The sequence below is a fragment of the Oncorhynchus clarkii genome, chromosome 6, assembly GCF_045791955.1.
Source record: "Oncorhynchus clarkii lewisi isolate Uvic-CL-2024 chromosome 6, UVic_Ocla_1.0, whole genome shotgun sequence".
Taxonomy (NCBI): domain Eukaryota; kingdom Metazoa; phylum Chordata; class Actinopteri; order Salmoniformes; family Salmonidae; genus Oncorhynchus; species Oncorhynchus clarkii.
Window position 1 is genome coordinate 66,230,837 of NC_092152.1, and position 18,452 is coordinate 66,249,288.

Sequence of the window (18,452 nt, forward strand, 5' to 3'; positions counted from 1 at the left end):
GACATTTTCAACATCCAGAAATGGTGTACAGATCCTTGTGACATGTGGCTGTGCATTATGCTGAAACATGAGGTGATGGCAGCCGATTAATGGCACGACAATGGGCCTCAGGATCTCGTCACCTCTGTCCATTCAAATGGTCATCGATAAAATGCAATTGTGTTCGTTGTGTTTAGCTTATGCCTGCCCATACCATAATCCCACCATGGGGCACTCTGTTCACAACAATGAGATCAGCAAACCACTCGCCCACACGACACCATACACGTGGTCTGCGGTTGAGGCCGGTTGGACGTACTGCCAAATAATCTAAAACGGTGTTGGAGGCAGTTTATGGTAGAGAAATGAACTCAATTCTACAGCAACAGCTCTGGTGGGCATTCCTGCAGTCAGCATGCCAATTGCACTCCCTAAGAGTTGATAAATTAATGAGTCCGGTCAACAATTTTGTTTGACTTTTTATTTATACTCTTGATCATCATTTCCTCCAACCCAAAGACAATAATACACAGCATAAGTCTAAAATATAGTTTACAGCCTCTCAGCTTTAATCATCATTATTCATATCTTCAGTCCATTCACACCCATCTTGAAGACACGGGACTCTGATTCAGTTCAAAATGTTAAACCTGTCTGGAAAAGTGAATTTCAAAAAATGTTTTTTTTCCCCTCCCCTTCTCAAATCAGATATGTTGTTGTATAGTCGGGATAAATCTGGGGGTTACATATTCAGATTCTCTTTCAAAAGTACAATGGACGCTTTATGATTTCACAGGGAAAGGGATAATAGTGGCTAAAGTCAGATGCACCTTCAAACCCCTTTACACACAGAAGTCACCTGGCCAAATATAGAAGTAAAAAACAATTACATCCGAATGAGTGGTGTGCACTTTTAACCCCTTCCACCACCAACAAAAAAAATACATTTTCAAATGTTCAACCCAACAAGGTGGTGTGTTGAATTTGTTGAAAAAATGTGAACTTTTCTTGCATTTCCAAAAAGAGGACTACATAAAGAGTAGAAATGACACTATTTACATTGGCTCTCACATGCAGCTCAGAAGTTGTGAATTGAAATCATTGCAGCTAATTTCATGTCCTACCTGGTGACTGTAGCAAGACATGCCAACACACTCTGAGATATTTACACACACGTATACTGGCTGATTACACAAACAAAACGCTTCAAAAGCTGCTCAGACCTCTGAGGGGTTATTTTCTTTACAAATGTCCTTTTTAAGATGCAGTGTCCAAACCAATGGAATTTCACCTTCATAAGCATTTCTCATTTAAAACTATATGGGGGCACTGTATCCTTAAAAGAGTTAACTGGTCAAACATGATTGACAGAGGGTCATGCTGACGGAACCGAACCGATAAAAACAAAAAACATTCAAGACAAGGTACAAGTATGAGATGTCTTTCCTTTCCCTATAGCCTTAAATATCTTGACCAGCTCCCCCTTGTGGAAATGAGCTCACAGCACAGCTAACATGCAGCTTTAGCTCAGTGTTATAGTTGTGTCATATCACAATGACAGGTTAAGCAGCACTGCATTAAGATCAAAGGTCTTCTGAAAAAAAGATGTAGACACCAAAAGGCCATACACACAGCAGAGATCAGCCTCACACTTCAGTCCTGATTTTTTAAATGTATTTCAATAAATAGAAAGGACCACATTTAATCTTAGAGAGCCTGAACATCAACTACCCCGCTGGCCGGTTCCCTGTAACAGAACCAGGCCTATTCTCTGCTCTCTCCACAAACCAGTCCATAAGACGGGTTCCTTAATGCAGTCATCAGGAGCGATGAACAGACCCAGTAATAGAGCGGATGATGACAGGCAGCCAAGAGCACCTTGTATCTGTCAACCAAGAGAAGACAAGCACTTAACTACTTAATGACTCATATACACCACACACAGATTAAACCTCTCATAGCCTGATAATACTCAGGATATTCAATCTCCACCTTACAATAAAAGGTATGTGCAACAGCATCAAAAGGGTAAAAAAATAAGAAAAAAAGACCTCAACACTTCAGAGAAACTCCGGGCCCATTCTCATGTCTCTGAAATACAATACAATCAACGTGGGGAGGTGAGATGCCAGATGAATGGGGAGAGAATCTATAGGACCGGAAAAAAAGAAAAATAATGACCTGCGAATAGGAGACTTAAAAAGGGGTCCAACAATGAGAATCGCTCTCTTAGAAGGACCATGTGCACTGTAGGTAGGTCATCCATCCATTAATTAGCTTTCATGTCTGACAACATACATTTTCTCCAATTACTTTTGCTGGGAAAGAAAAAAACGATAAAGCACATTACAGGCCAAAGGAGGCATTACAGCATCTTAGCAAGAGGCCTACTCCTCTTAAGGAGCATATGAAAATAGATTAGGCCTTTCTGAGGACCCCGAATACCGACAAGGTGCCACCTCGGTCACTGTGCACAGCTCACAGACCTCTCAGTAGTACAGTACATCACTCATAGACAACACCAGTTCTGCCCAACCAAACCTTAAGAGGACATTATAAGAAACCAACAGCAGCAACCTACTCACCCACTAAATCATCAGAAAAAAGAAGATACGTCCAAACCTCAACATTATGAAGAGAATGCAGCTCATTTGCATCGTTTCAAGAGGATTCTTTTTTACATATATGTATACAATTATAGTCCTTAGCTAATCTGTATAAGTCTTCAAATGGGTTTTATTTCATTTGATCATCTTTTGTTGTTTCGGTTTACAATAATACACAATGTACAGGCAGCCGATTACACATATTTTGGGATGACTGATGAAATAGGGAAGTCTTTTCTTTAGACCATATTGTTGACTAAGATCTATTCAGACAATATACACCGTGAGTAATTGGAAGTCTTAGAAAATGGTTGGTATCTTAAAAAAAAGGGATGAAAGAAAGGATATGACAAATCTTAAAAGCCCTCAATATATACAGAAAAAGCCAATATAGCATTGTCAAAAACAGAAAGAAAGTTAATAGAATGAAATCATTTTCTCCATATACACATATCATTGCTCAAAAATATTTCCAAAGCTTATTTCCAAAGCTAATAGCATCTCCGATTTGGTCACAAATGTTTGATAGTGTAGCATAGTGAATATCAATAAGCATTTAGGGCGATTGAACATCTGACGGTCTGAACACATACAGCATCATGGGGCAGCTAAGCGTGTTAGTAATGAGATGTCCTACAGGTGCCCACTTGATTGCAGATCATACAGAAGACTAAATACAGCTATCCAGGTACTGTTGATAGTTAAACAGGAAGAGAAAACATTGTGAGGTATTCAGGTTAATGTTTCCGACAGCTTGGTCGGGATTCTGATTTGGAGAAGTATGACAGCCAAGGAATCACACCAAGCTACACTGATGTCCGACTACATCATTTCCACTCTAAATGCCAGAAAATCAGAGTGAGATGTCTTTAAAATAAAAGGTCACATTCTTCTTCGACTCCTTCCTTCCATCCAGCCTGTCCATCTTGCCTGCTCTCTAGTCAGGATATTACCCACAATAAGCACTCACTGACACTCAAACCCTCTTCACACAGATCAGATGAGACCAGTTTAGGGACTTCCCATCTAGTTATGTCAAAAGGCACATCATTTTGATATCAGGCAATAATGTTTAAGTCAAATCACTGCAAAAAAACAATATCATAATACCACAAAAATAGTGCCAACAAAATGGCCAGCGCCCTCAGAGAGGAGAGCCACAGAAAAAGACTGCAAAGAAAAAGAATTCAGTGCATATAACTACATTCAAAATAGACTTAATGTACGTACGTCTCTAGGCCGGCTATGTCCAGCCAGGTTAATAGTCTAAAAAGAGACAGACGTTTGTTTTGACGTCCCAAAGCTGTGAATCTTACATTTCAGGCCGTTTGTTCAGATGCGTGGAAATTCAAATACTTACAAAGTTAATATTCAATGAATCTCTGTTTAAGGATTTGCCTATAACAAAGATGTGTCTCAGACCCGCACTGATATACAATATCCATATTGCTTCAATAACCTCAGCTTGATCGAAACAATTAACTGTTGAATTTAACAAGATGGCTTTTGAATAAACTGTAAATAGTGCCCATCTATGTGGAGGAAACAGTGCTATACAGGGCAGTCAAACAAAGCAGAAATGTCCATCCACTAGATTCCACCTCAGAAAATAAACTTTTTCAAGATACTATGGCTACCAAACTGCTGACCAAACTAAAGAAAATAGAACCATACTGTGTGTTTACCAGCCCATGACAAACGAACACACTCCAGCCTTCAAAATATGCACTTTATCCATTTACAGTATCTCAACCCTGCTGAAAGGCCTCTCTGGCCAACCAAGGTGAATGGGATTCAAACAACTATCAAACTGACAGAATTCAAAATGACTCTACACATCTTTTGCCTTTTAAATCACTCATGAGATGGAGGGTCAAATTAAGTTTCCCCCAAAATGAATGAGTGCTCTGGGTCTTTAAAACCTTTCTGCTGCCAAAGTTAATGGATGTAAAAGAGGGGAAAAGTCATAATGTGAAAGTTTGTATAATCTCAGTTACCCCAAAACTAAAATCTCACATAATTTGGTCAGTTGCGTGATGTAGTTGTGGGTCCATACGTATTAGAAATTGGGAGTTCCGGTTTGCGAAGTCTCTACCCTCCCAAAACGAAACTCTTAGCCAAAGCCCCCACTTCCACCAATTTCCCCACACAAGTGAAGCAGTCGAAGTTTAAGCACCGCCTTCGGCCAATCCTGATACATCCAGATAATCAGTGACAAAAACTGATCCTACGCATTCCATCCCGTCCCGACAGATTCTTCAGTTTACACCCAGAATCTGTCCACGAGAGATTAACCTTTGTATTGCAACTGAAGACCTTGCATTTGAAGAATAGAGCAGGAGATCTTTAGAACAGAATGTGTTATAGTCACTTTGGAGACCAAATTAGATTAAATACTGAGAGCCGAAGTACTCCAAGTTTTCAAACCCAATTTGGAAAGCGGTGAATGGACAGTGTGCAAATTTCATAGAGTTAATTAAGTTGCATCTCATTCAGGCGTGAAAATAGGAAAAAAAAAATACCCATGTTAAATTCCTTAAGATTAAAAACATGAAAAAGAAAAAAACAGACTGCTTATTAAACAAGTGCATAGCCAACAGCTATTTTCTATGGCGGCTTAGATGGGTGGGCGTACCACAGAGAGTGCAATGTGGGCGTACGTGCATTGAGAGGGCAAGGAGATGGAAAGAATGGCAACTGCAGACAGATTGTGGTGAAACCAATCAAGGAAAAGAAGGGTTAGTAAATTCATATGTTTTCACATATTTCTGGTGATGTCTATCGTCGTTGCCGTCATTGTTGCGGTTGTCGTTATCATGGTCTTCATACCATCTTTTTTTGTGTGTTTGCCATTTCGCTGCTTCCCATGCAACCCCAGGGCAGCAGTCTGCAGTGATGTCACAGGGGGATCAGTAGGGGTAAAGGGAGAGGGGAGAACCTTTCCCATAGTTCCCTTAGCGAGGTCTTTAAGTGCGAGAGGGCACGGTCATCATTGCCAGGACTGAGGAGGAAAGTTGTTGACCTCGGCCAGGTCTTGGACAGGTGAGCCTTTGTGGGTGTACGTCAGCTTGACCCTCATGCGGAGTTGTTGCTGTAAATCATGAGAAAGACATGTTTATTAAAGCAATATGAACTACTCAATGTAGAGCTGAACTCTATAGGAGCCCTCTGCACCAAATTCCTCTGATAGCACCAATAGATTAGGAAACTGAATAAGAATGTGAAGAAGATGAGGACAGACAGGAACATCTCTTACCTTCTGTGGGTTGAGAACTCTGATGACCTGTGTGACACTTCCCTGGTTGAGTGCTGGGACAATATTACTGCTAGGGGACAAGAGCTGCAGCTGGAATGTCTGAAGGAGAGGGACACAGAGCTTAAAAGTCTGCTTCGTAGGACATGCGCCTGCAAACAGTGGGGCAAGAAAGTATTTAGTCAGCCACCAATTGTGCAAGTTCTCCCACTTAAAAAGATGAGGCCTGTAATTTTCATCATAGGTACACTTCAACTATGACAGACAAAATGAGAGAAAAAAAAAAAATCCAGAAAATCACATTGTAGGATTTTTTATGAATTTGTTTGCAAATTATAGTGGAAAATAAGTATTTGGTCAATAACAAAAGTTTCTCAATAGTTTGTTATATACCGTAATTTCCGGACTATAAGCCGCTACTTTATTCCCACGCTTTGAACCTCGCGGTTTATACAATGACGCGGCTAATTTATGGATTTTTCCCGCTTTCACAAGATTCATGCCGCCAAAAAAAACTGAGCACCGTCACATAATGTGACGTAAATCGAGCGCGCTCAAACTTCCCATCATTCTGATTACGGCAGTAATTTTGTCACCCTCATCATGGCAAAGACACGGGGAAATGCATATGATGCAGCTTTCAAGTTGAAGGCGATCGATCTGGCTGTTGGAAAAGGAAATAGAGCTGCTGCACGGGAGCTTGGCCTTGATAAGACGTCGATGATAAGACGTTGGAAACAGCAGCGTGAGGAACTGGCTCAGTGCAAAAAGACAACGAAAGCTTTCAGAGGGAAGAAAAGCAGATGGCCCAAAGTATTTGCAGCCACTCGACATCAGTGTAAATCGTGCATTTAAGGTGGCGCTTTTGTTACAAGCCGTGTTTCGTTTAAAGGCTGTGTAAAGTTCATTTGTTTCAATGTACCGGTAGGCACCTGCGGCTTATTTATGTACAAAAGACATATTTTTTAATAATTCAGTGGGTGCGGTTTATATTCAGGTGCGCTTAATAGTCCAGAAATTACGGTACCCTTTGCTGGCAATGACAGAGGTCAAACGTTTTCTGTAAGTCTTCACAAGGTTTTCACACACTGTTGCTGGTATTTTGGCTCATTCCTCCATGCAGATCTCCTCTAGAGCAGTGATGTTTTGGGGCTGTTTCTGGGCAACACAGACTTTCAACTCCCTCCAAAGATTTTCTATGAGTTTGAGATCTGGAAACAGGCTAGGCCACTCCAGGACCTTGAAATGCTTCTTACGAAGCCACTCCTTTGTTGCCCGGCCGGTGTGTTTGGGATCATTGTCATGCTGAAAGACCCAGCCACGTTTAATCTTCAATGCCCTTGCTGATGGAAGGAGGTTTTCACTCAAAATCTCACGATACATGGCCCCATTCATTCTTTCCTTTACACGGATCAGTCAAAAAGTTGATTTCTTCAAACCAAGTTGCTTACCTATTGCAGATTCAGTCTTCCCAGCCTGGTGCAGGTCTACAATTTTGTTTCTGGTGTCCTTTGACAGCTCTTTGGTCTTGGCCATAGTGGAGTTTGGAGTGTGACTGTTTGAGGTTGTGGACAGGTGTCTTTTATACTGATAACAAGTTCAAACAGGTGCCATTAATACAGGTAATGAGTGGAGGACAGAGGAGCCTCTTAAAGAAGAAGTTACAGGTCTGTGAGAGCCAGAAATCTTGCTTGTTTGTAGGTGACCAAATACTTATTTTCCACCAGAATTTGCAAATAAATTCATAAAAAATCCTACAATGTGATTTTCTGGATTTTTTCCCCTAATTTTGTCTGCCATAGTTGAAGTGTACCTATGATGAAAATTACAGGCCTCTCATCTTTTAAAGTGGGAGAACATGCACAATTGGTGGCTGACTAAATACTTTTTTGCCCCACTGTATTCCCAACGTTCACTAAGCAGTACATTTCTACAGAGGTCAATCATAGAACCACACATATTTCGTAATATTATATAGTTATACAAATGTGACTGACAAGTCATGGCTCACCTTTGGTACTGCAGCCTGGAAAACAAACTCTGTCATGTCAGCCTCGGTGGTGTTGGTGGCGTGGATAGTGATGACTGCTATGTTCGGATTCGGGTTGGCCCTCTCAAAGGTGAACTCTATTTTCAGGCCATTCTTGCTATACGCTGTCATGGGGGGAATAGCTAAAGACAAGAACGCACAAGTCAATACAATTCAGAGTGAAAAAGTAGTACCAAACATAACCCCCCAAAAAACATTGTATGAACTTGTATACGGTTGCATTGTTTTAAAAGGGATACATAGGGACACAGAGTACTCTACTTGCAGCCCTCATCCTCCACATTCAACACCTGTTCTGCCAGTCACATTCTGTTAAAGGTCCCCAAAGTACACACATCCCTGGGTCGCTCCTCTTTTCAGTTCGCTGCAGCTAGCGACTGGAAAGAGCTGCAACAAACACTCAAACTGGACAGTTTTATCTCAATCTCTTCATTCAAAGACTCAATCATGGACACTCTTACTGACAGTTGTGGCTGCTTTGTGTGACATATTGTTGTCTCTACCTTCTTGACCTTTGTGCTGTTGACTGTGCCCAATGTTTGTACCATGATTTGGGCTGCAACCATGTTGTGTTGCTACCATGTTGTTATGCTGTGTTGCTACCATGCTGTGTTGTCATGTGATGCTGCCTTGCTATGTTGTCTCTCTTGTTGTGATGTTTGTTTTGGCCTATGTTTAGATTGTAAATATAACTTATTTAAATCCCAGGCCCCCTCGTCCCCACAGGAGGCCTTTTGCTAGGCCGTCATTGTAAATAAGAATTTCTTAACTGACTTGCCTAGTAAAATAATAAATCAAATTAAAAAATTAACATGGCGGGAGAGGGGTTTGGATCAAATGACAAATTTGAAAGCTTCCCTGATGAGCGCTAGCTCTCACCTGCTGAAGTATCATTAAACAGGGGCTGTGAGGAGAGGCCATCCAGGAGGAAGGGGGGCTGGGAGACGGGCACAGAGGGAGCAGGAGCTAGACCACCTAGGGAGGGGGGGGGGGGGAGAAAACACAGGGGGTTCCAACAGGGTACAGGGAATCACACACAGACATAAGTGATACCACTGGTGATAGTTCACAAGACAAGTTGATTCCTGACCAAGTCAAGCAGGATGTGGAGTGACTAATGTGGTTTATTGATGAAGGAAGGTACAGGGCAGGTGACAGAGAGAATAGGTGAAAGAGAAAAGAAGAAACCAATCAAGTTGCCCTAACCAGGGACCACGGTTGGTCCACCTGTGCTTTGGGCTGGAGGGAAATAAAAGGAGAGAGAGCGACTGTGGTCCTACCAGACAGTGAGAGGTCCCCCAGTAGGTCGAGCAGCTCTCCTCCAGCCGAGGCAGGCTTGGTGGGCAGGGTGGTTTGGATCACAGGCACCACATCATTACCTCCCAGCAGGTCTAACAAGTCATTAGCCTGGAACAGAAGAGAAACTAAATCATAAAGCACATCTAGATTAAACCTGTAATAGAGAGAGGATTTGTAGATTAAACCTGTAATACAGAGAGGATTTGTAGATTAAACCTGTAATACAGAGAGGATTTGTAGATTAAACCTGTAATACAGAGAGGATTTGTAGATTAAACCTGTAATAGAGAGAAGATTTGTAGATTAAACCTGTAATAGAGAGAGGATTTGTAGATTAAACCTGTAATACAGAGAGGATTTGTAGATTAAACCTGTAATACAGAGAGGATTTGTAGATTAAACCTGTAATACAGAGAGGATTTGTAGATTAAACCTGTAATACAGAGAGGATTTGTAGATTAAACCTGTAATACAGAGAGGATTTGTAGATTAAACCTGTAATACAGAGAGGATTTGTAGATTAAACCTGTAATAGAGAGAGGATTTGTAGATTAAACCTGTAATACAGAGAGGATTTGTAGATTAAACCTGTAATACAGAGAGGATTTGTAGATTAAACCTGTAATACAGAGAGGATTTGTAGATTAAACCTGTAATAGAGAGGATTTGGACAAAACATCAGTGCTCTGAATAACATCTCATTTACGCTTTGTTTTGAAACATGGTAAAATATTTATAACTCAAAGAAGGAAAATGTAGACTTTATATTAATCTATAGATTGACATGCCCAGCACAGTTTAATCTTCCTACCAGCAGGGGTCCTTGTTTGACCAGTTTGTAAAAGCATAAGCAGACTTACTCTGATTTGTGGACTTTCACCACATGAATAGAAAAAAAAAAAAAAATAAGAATGTGTGTGAGTGTACGTGTATTCGTGCATTTTAAAGAACTTAAGGGCTCAATTCAATCCGTATCGCTGAAGAGCTGCGCTACAGCGCAATCTACATTTTTAAAAATGTTCCCACATCAGCAAAGACCGCATTCACGGTAAAAGCTGCTACATATGTCAGCTCAAACAGGAATTACCTTTACATTTAATTTGCGTATAACGCTGAACTTCAGTGATACGGATTGAATGAGATGTTGATCCACTGATTCAGCTACACATCTGTGACAGAAAACCTCCCAGCAATGGTTAGTACAGATATGTCATGTGACCTTGCCCTCACCTGGTTGGCTGGCTGGGTGACTAGGGGCAGGTGTTTTGTGTCAGGCACCGAGGGCTCTGTCTCCCCATTGGTCTGCATGATCTCTGTAGGGCCATTGGAGGCCGTTTTCTCCATGATGGGCATTCGCTCCAGTAAGGCAGGCCTTTAGAAAAGGAAGAGAATGAGATATGGGGGGGGAAGAGAAGGAAATAGGTACATTTCCTTGACTTAATGGTAACTAAACAAGGGGAAGTACCAATAATTTCTACAGAAAAGTGCTTGTAATGAATGGGAATACATTTTGGAGCATACTCACCTCATGTGATCATATTTCTTGAAAAGTGCATTGTACTCCACAGCTCTCTGTTGCAGCTCCACGTCGATGCTGCTGCCGTATATTGACACCACCTTCTTGATTCGGCTGGAGATTTTAAGACAAACATGTTAACCTTGAGTGTCCGTCCTTCCATCTATTTCAGAGCTAAGGAGGGGAACAAAATCATCATCACCTGTTGGATATTCTCTCTGCTCAACACAGATGGACTTACTTGACACTGCTGAAGCGAGTAGACAGCTTCATGATGGCAGTGAGGGAGTAACCACGGGTTACAGGGGTGGACAAGTTGGACACAAGAAGACCTTCCAAAACATCCAGGACTTCATCCTCTGTCACCTGTTGCAAACAAAAGGGGAGAAAATATATACACTTCAACTTGCAGTAGACGTGTTGTGTGTAACGTTCTAGATGAAATAGTTGGTGATTGAGTGCTTCAGGAGTGCTTCAGGAGGTCTACCTGGATGGGCTCCTCCTCCTCACACTGTCCAGATACCAGCAGGTCTCCATACTCCCCTATACACCAGGATGACACCTGGACCAGTGGTTGCTATGGGAGACAAACACTTATACTTCAAAAAGATCATATTCACTGTACCCAGTCCTCCTCAGAGAGGAAGGGAAACATCCGCACACTGTTTGCTACTTCCAAAAGTGATCCAATAACGTTTCAATCAACATATTCATTGTCAGGTTCCTCTTATTTGTCTGGTTACTGGGCTGTGTTTTCCTCTTATCATACAAAACGTGTGTGTGACCAGAGATGTCTCAGACCTGTGAGATGTCATCCAGCAGGGCTTTGTAGAGTCTCTGCACCGTGTAGGCATGCATCTCCACACTGTTGGTGATGAGCTGGATGAGGTTGGGGACAGAGTCGTCTCGGACATAGCTCCCCGCCTGGACACAAAAAGGTGTTGTTAAAAATAAAAACATCTCAAAATGGACAATGAGGCAAATGATAATTTTGTATCGGGACAGCGACAAAAACAATTTCAAGCCTAGACACCAAGAGTCTAAGACGGTAAAAAGCAGCTGTTGTCAGACATGATGAGATCATCATTTGCAGTTCAGTCGATGGATCACTCAAGGATTCGTCACTCAACAGTCAAGCATAATTATTTATTTTACCATCTGTGCAGAGAAAAGTATTTGATGAAATTATACATATACCGTTGTCAGGACTCTCATGATGGTGTCAATGTGCCATCTTTTTGAAGGCGCATACCTGTGAAACAGAACACGCATCAGTCACCTCTGCATTACACTGAGTGGAGGATCATATTACCATGAACTGAAAAAAGTTGGCCTGAGGTTGATGCTGTCAGAAAATATATAGTATCAACAATGTCATGCTCTGACGATGGATCACTCATTTTTTCATCACACAGCATTTTAGTAAGTAAGCCACATACACATTAACCGAAGGATGCAGAAACAATAGTTAATCATTGGAGGTGCTTGAGGCCACTGGCTGTAATCTATTCTCTAAGCCTACATTCCTAATGCAAGGAAACTGAGGCATTCAGTGTGAACAGCCCACATGCAAAAACGACTGCTGCCATGGCCTCTCATGCAATCACTACTAATCCTTCTATTACTTCTCGAACCACGACTACAACTGCTGAGCAACGGCCAATACAAACAAAATGAGGTGGTAAAGACCTACAAGCTACGGGATAATGTTGAGAACGGTTTCACATGGTCCTTCTGATTGGCAAAGACTGATCTCTACGGATCTTCCAGCTCTAACTGGACCACACCCGAGCCTTACTTCTCTGCAGCCAGGAAGACTCCGGACGCACAGTCCGCTTTGAATTCTGGGTCACAGGAGTCCAGGAAGTAGAGCAGCTCCTTCATCATGCCTCGGATGTTGTTCCCATTCACCAGGGCGAAGCTCAGCTCCATCGCACGCCTAGGGAGGAAAATGGGATGACGATAAGACAAGGAAATCTCTACATCTTCTGACCCTTACTTTGTGCAGAAATGTATGTACAGTGACTAGCAGTGTGTTATGTACTAATGTCTATACTGTATGTCACTCATGTTCTCCTCATTTGGGTGTAGGTCTCACCTCTTGATGGACACATCCAGGTCTTTTAGACAGTCCACAATGGTGCTCCGATGCCTCTGCACTGCATTGTGGTCCGTCTGTACAGTCTTCAGTAGGGACGTCAGTGCCACATATCTTGAGGGTGGACAAAAAGACACCATAAAAGTGTTATATTACCTGGGACTTTGATGACCTATGTTCAGATCATTCAATTAATTAGTTCCCCAAGTGTGTTACTTACCTAATATTTTTGTCATTGTTGAGAAGGAAGCGCCCCAGTATGTTGATAGCCAACACCCTCAATCCACTTTCTGACTTGATGTCCATTATGGTCAGTACTGTCTCGTAGAGGATTGCATTGCCTACATTTTTACTTGTCTCGGTGTTGGTTGCCACCTACAAGGGCGAAGAAACCATTAGTCTGATTGTATAAGGCCATATCTCTAGGGGTAGTAAGCCTAGAGTACTATTAATTAACCTATATTCTCACCTGTGCAAGAATGTCATTCATTGCTTCACTTGAGTCATCATCACTCCTGCCCAGAATTCGCAATAGTCTCAATATCCGCACCTGCAACGAGGTCAAGGGGCATCACTGACTGGCCTAGCCAAGTTTGTTACAGAAGATCAAATGATTGGAACAAAAACACAAGGTTAAAGGTCTCACCTGCAGGAAGGGGTCACTGATGCCAGACACATCATGCTCAGGAGAGTAACCAGACATGATCAGGTTCTTCAGGATTCTCACCAGCTGTGGAACCAACTACAAAAGACCAACAGGAGAGGAGGGGTACCATCAAGGGTCAAGGTCTTTATTTCTAAGGAATCAGTGTCCAACCGTGTTACTGAAATAACTTAACAAACTATTTTGTAGAATGTGCAGTTATTCTTTACATTCTCTTGATTTAATCGTCAATGTAACTTACATTTCTGGGTTATGGTAATCAAGACAGCATTGATTGTATGAAAACATTCAGTTAGGATGTTGGGTGTTAAAAAGCTAATTGAATTGTGATGTCACATTCAATCACATCTGGATGAAATTTAACCTGAATCATAATTCTCACCAGGAATGCTAGGCAAGAATATTCATAGACAATTTGCATCAATGCGAATATATGTTTCTGAAATATATATTTGTACCCATACAGACATAAAACCATCAGTGTCTAGTGAAAACACCTGAGGTCATTAATTGAAAACAGACCCATCATGTTGTTTTCAACATACGGTGATCAAATGAGTTACACATTAGGTTGATGATGGCACATTGACAATAGTGAGAGATGTCTAAGAAACATTTTTTAAATCCTGTCATGATATCAAGAGAGAACACCAACGTATAACCGCTGTAAAAGTCAAAATCAAAATGACAAAAAGGAACTTTACGGAACACAGGTTTGATTACATCTACAGTGACCGTGTGATTACTAGTTACAGCATGCACCAGCTATGAAACCAGAATGTACTCTTACCTTCTCATTCTAACACAATGCAGGAATTGTAACAGACAAATGACAGAAAAAATATGAGGTAGATGTTAGGGAAGATTCACTTTTAGAGAGCTCAAAGTCATGTTCTGATCATGAACATGAGGGGTGGGAGACTGGCTCAAGGTTGTTATGGCTAAGGGAAAGAGGTACAGAGCCACTAGAGATACAGCAAGGAAAAAAGCGAGGCAAGGAGATACGACTGAGACATAGGCCTACTATGAATGTAGAGCAAACCTTAAGGGAAAATGTAATCCAAGGATTCAAAAGGCAAAATATGTTTGAAGTATATCCAAAACAGTCATAGTGAAAGGAAAATGAGTACTAAGAAAGAATGAAATGTAGAGTGAGCTTAGGACAAATGCTTAATTAACTCCCTAAAGATTTGATGACGTGTTACGCTGTTACCCAAAAACTCTTGATAGCAGTAATTTCACTAATTAGATTGTGGCTAGCCATACCTTTCTGAAGTGTAAGAGCATGTCAGGACTTCTTTCACACATTTCAGTGAGGAGGACAACAGAAGTGTGGAGAACACCTTAAGGAGACAAAGAGAAACTAGTTGTTTGAAAAAAGGTCAACAAACAGCATCCCTGAAGGACAGTAGAAGCTCACAAAATGTGCACAAATTACCTTGCCAATTCCCTGGGAGTCAATGTCTTAGCAATGTCACAGCATTGTTACTAAAATAAGGAACATAGTCTATGGGGAAGCTGTTTGCTGGTTCCGTTGTGGTTTCTAATCTGGATTCTCACTCTTAGTAAGTGTCAGTTTAACGTCATTAAGCCCAAAATTTAGCAATACAAAGACAACTACAGGTATGTATCTAGCATCAACTTACCCTCCCCAAATCCTTACCTTGACCATTGAGGGGAAAAACACAAAACTGAACTTAGTTTTCTATGGGCAACTTCATCTATCGAACTCATTTAGAAACATATTCGTAGCAATAACATTGGTTCTGACAAGAGCATCACTTTAGAAAGCTGTCAGAACATCAGCCATTGTACTATGACAACCATCAGTGTCTAGTGAAAACACCTGAGGTGATCAATTGAAAACTGTGAAGGACGCAGCAGCTCCACAGCTCATCAGGAAACAGTCAATAATCCAGCTCTGTTCACTGAAGGACATTTCAACTGTATAGAGGGCACCAGTCCAATTTTCCCTTTGAAGGACACAGCATCTCCATTTTATCTGAGTGACCAAACCCAATGCTCTCTGTGCAGGACATAGTTGCCCACAGCCCCCTGTTGTCTCACCGTGGTTCTTCTCGCTCAGCAGGTTTTTTGTGGCTGGGAGGAACATCTCCATCAACTCTGGGACCTTCCTGATGACGTGGACTGCACACAACGCCGCCTGGGGAGAAAACTCTAATGTTTTCCAAAATGCTCAACTATGACATGCTAACACAGACCTGCCAACCTTAAATTATTTTTATGAGGCAACACCCACACTGCTCAAATCATAAGAAAATGCACTTTTTGTTGTTGTTGTGCCTAACAACGATTTTGGCAGAAGACAGTCTCAGTAGGAATGTTAGGCTATAGACTTATGGGTACTTGGCTGCTCTTCAGTATCTAACCAGAAATGTGTTTACATTTCTAGGGGGGAGTATAGGGGAGATCAGGAAGTTGGAGCATTTTGCATTTTTGAAAAACATTTAACTGACATTTCCTGAACAAAAATATAAAATGCAACATATAAAGTGCTGGTCCCATGATCTGAAATTAAAAAAATGTTCCATACCACAAAAAGCTTTTTCTCTCAAATTTGTTTACATCCCTGTTAGTGAGCATTTCTCCTTTGTCAATGTAATCCATCCACCTGACAGGTGAAGCATATCAAGAGGCAGATTAAACAGCACGATGATTACACAGGTGCACCTTGTGCTGGGTACAATGAAAGGCTACTAAAATGTGCAGTTATGTCACAACACAATGCCACAGATGTCAAGTTGAAGGCGCATGCAATATGCATGCTGATTGCAGGAATGTCTACCAGAGCTTTTGCCAGAGAATTTTATGTTCATTTCTCTACCATAAGCCACCTCCGTCGTTTTAGAGAATTTGGCAGTATATCCAACCAGCCTCACAACCACAGACCAAGTGTAACCATAACGCCTCCACATCCGGCTTCTTCACCTGCGGGATCGTCTGAAACCAGTCACCCGGACAGCTGATGAAACTGAGGAGTATTTCTGTCTGTGATAAAGCTCTTTTGTGGGGAAAAACATATTCTAATTGGCTGGGCCTAGCTCCCTAGTGGGTGGGCCTAGCTCTCAAGTGGGTGGGCCTATGCCCTCTCATGGCTGTGCCCCTGCCCAGCCATGTGAAATCCATAGATTACACAGAAGTCTCCGAAATCAAATTGCGGTGGTCTCAATGACACTCACATTTTTCTAGGTTACAGGCTTTTTTGATTATTCTAATTAATAAGTGTCTTTATGTGGATAGTCTAGTAAAAATGTAAACTGGCTCCTTAAATTTTGTTTGGGGAGAACATTTAGAATAAGAGAATAATTAAATTACTGGATGTAATGTAGTCTAGCTTACTGTAGGCTATTTGCAATATTAAACAACTGAACAAGGTCTATATCAGTTTGTTTCAGATCTCCATCCTTGACCTCATCCATCAAGGTCTGACTACTAGGCTACCATCAATCAACATGCCTTGTCATTGGTTAACTGATCACTATCACAACATTATCTACTGTTGACATACAGCTGGATCAAGAGGCCAGATAAACAACTGATTAAATCAACATAGGCCTACTAAATCTTAACACAGTCTAATATAACTTTCTGTGAAGGACGGTATTAGCAGAACAGCTCTCTGCCATGTCTGTTGACTAAACACTGTAGCTAACTACATTTGTCTTGATGTAGAAGGAGCTAACTACGAAATAGTGGTTGTGTGCTTGACTAACACATATACACTTTCCAAAGTTGTTCGTTGAATAGTTGGTTCTCCATTTTCCCTACCCTTTGTCGTCACACATCAGCGGTATCAACGGACAAAGTGGAGAGCTGCCATTCACTACGACTATGGGGAGTGGGCCAGAGTGGAAAGCTTGAGATTTTTTCTCCTCGCCCAAGTCCTGATTGGCTCAGCTCCAACTTCAGACGGTTGTACCAATAGAAGCTTATTTTGGGGTACTTTTTCGTACCAGCATACTTTTACCTCAAATTGTGTGCATGTTATGTAAAACGAGTGCAGGTTGGCAGGTCTGCTCACAAACTTTAAACTGATCACCTGACTAACACTTCTTTGTAAAGAGTGGATGTGGGCTAGGTGAGAATGAGGTACCTTTTTCCTCAGGTAGGAGTTGGAGGTTTTGAGCAGCTTCTCCACCTCTCCAGCCAGGTCTCGACACATCTCCGAGGAGCCCATGCAGCCCAGGGTACACAAGGCCAGGCCCTGGACATACTGTGTGCTGTGATTCAGATCACTGAGGAAGGACAGGGGGAAGAATGAGTGGACAGCAGATAATAATAACTTTATTTATATAGCGTATAAAGTAAGTGCTTCACATCATAAAATAAAAGTACTAGCAAATAAATAAAGACAGGAGGAAGGAGAATGAAAAAAGATAACCAATTAAAATCATGCACTTTTATAAAGATGCTTTTAATGTGTCTTTAAAAAGGGATTTAAAAACAGGCACTGAATCTTCAAGCCTGATCTCTGACAGTCAATTCCAAAGTCTAAGGGTCTTAATGGCAAATGCCTTTTGTTTTCAACCTAGACTTTGGAATGTGTCTGTATCCCCGTTCATAGGGAGATAATAGATCAGAAATATAGGATGGCACTGGTATGTAGAAGAGAAAGAGGAAAGACGTAGAGAAAACAATATAAGGAAGAGGTGGGTAAAAGGGAAGACGAAGGATAGAGCAGGGTTTACAGGAAAGAAGAAAAATGTGCACGAGAGCAAGAGATTGAGAAAAAGGGTGCAACAGCTGGTCCGGCAGGTTATGGGGCTGTTTCCGTATCCAACATCAGAAGCACACGCTGCTGGCAAAGGCACCACTCATGAGTAACATTTCTGGCAGTAACAGAACACTGGTGTTGGTGCACATCACCACCTCCTGCAGCACAGCTCTTATCTCTACTCCCACACTACAAATAAGCAGCTGTTCCTGTCAGGATAGTGTGTTTGAGCCAATGCGGTTCTGGCCTGCC

General features: G+C 41.6%; 1 protein-coding gene across 3 annotated transcripts in view; it reads right to left on the reverse strand.

The window, feature by feature from the left end:
• Positions 1 to 441: 441 nt before the first annotated feature.
• Positions 442 to 18,452, reverse strand: part of LOC139411460 (AP-1 complex subunit gamma-1-like) — a 29,392-nt gene continuing 11,381 nt past the window's right edge. The window contains exons 4-22 of one of the 3 annotated variants that reach the window (XM_071157863.1): positions 17,580 to 17,721; positions 15,533 to 15,629; positions 14,732 to 14,808; positions 13,448 to 13,543; positions 13,271 to 13,351; positions 13,022 to 13,176; positions 12,802 to 12,915; positions 12,502 to 12,642; positions 11,901 to 11,955; positions 11,505 to 11,627; positions 11,191 to 11,280; positions 10,945 to 11,069; positions 10,713 to 10,817; positions 10,418 to 10,559; positions 9,169 to 9,295; positions 8,768 to 8,863; positions 7,850 to 8,010; positions 5,842 to 5,940; positions 442 to 5,676 (exon numbers count right to left, since the gene is read on the reverse strand). In XM_071157863.1, coding sequence (XP_071013964.1) covers positions 5,575 to 5,676; positions 5,842 to 5,940; positions 7,850 to 8,010; positions 8,768 to 8,863; positions 9,169 to 9,295; positions 10,418 to 10,559; positions 10,713 to 10,817; positions 10,945 to 11,069; positions 11,191 to 11,280; positions 11,505 to 11,627; positions 11,901 to 11,955; positions 12,502 to 12,642; positions 12,802 to 12,915; positions 13,022 to 13,176; positions 13,271 to 13,351; positions 13,448 to 13,543; positions 14,732 to 14,808; positions 15,533 to 15,629; positions 17,580 to 17,721 — 2,128 coding nt within the window. In that variant the 3' untranslated portion in view covers positions 442 to 5,574. The remainder of the gene's footprint in view (positions 5,677 to 5,841; positions 5,941 to 7,849; positions 8,011 to 8,767; positions 8,864 to 9,168; positions 9,296 to 10,417; positions 10,560 to 10,712; positions 10,818 to 10,944; positions 11,070 to 11,190; positions 11,281 to 11,504; positions 11,628 to 11,900; positions 11,956 to 12,501; positions 12,643 to 12,801; positions 12,916 to 13,021; positions 13,177 to 13,270; positions 13,352 to 13,447; positions 13,544 to 14,731; positions 14,809 to 15,532; positions 15,630 to 17,579; positions 17,722 to 18,452) is intronic. The other 2 variants (XM_071157862.1, XM_071157864.1) reach the window with 2 other exon arrangements.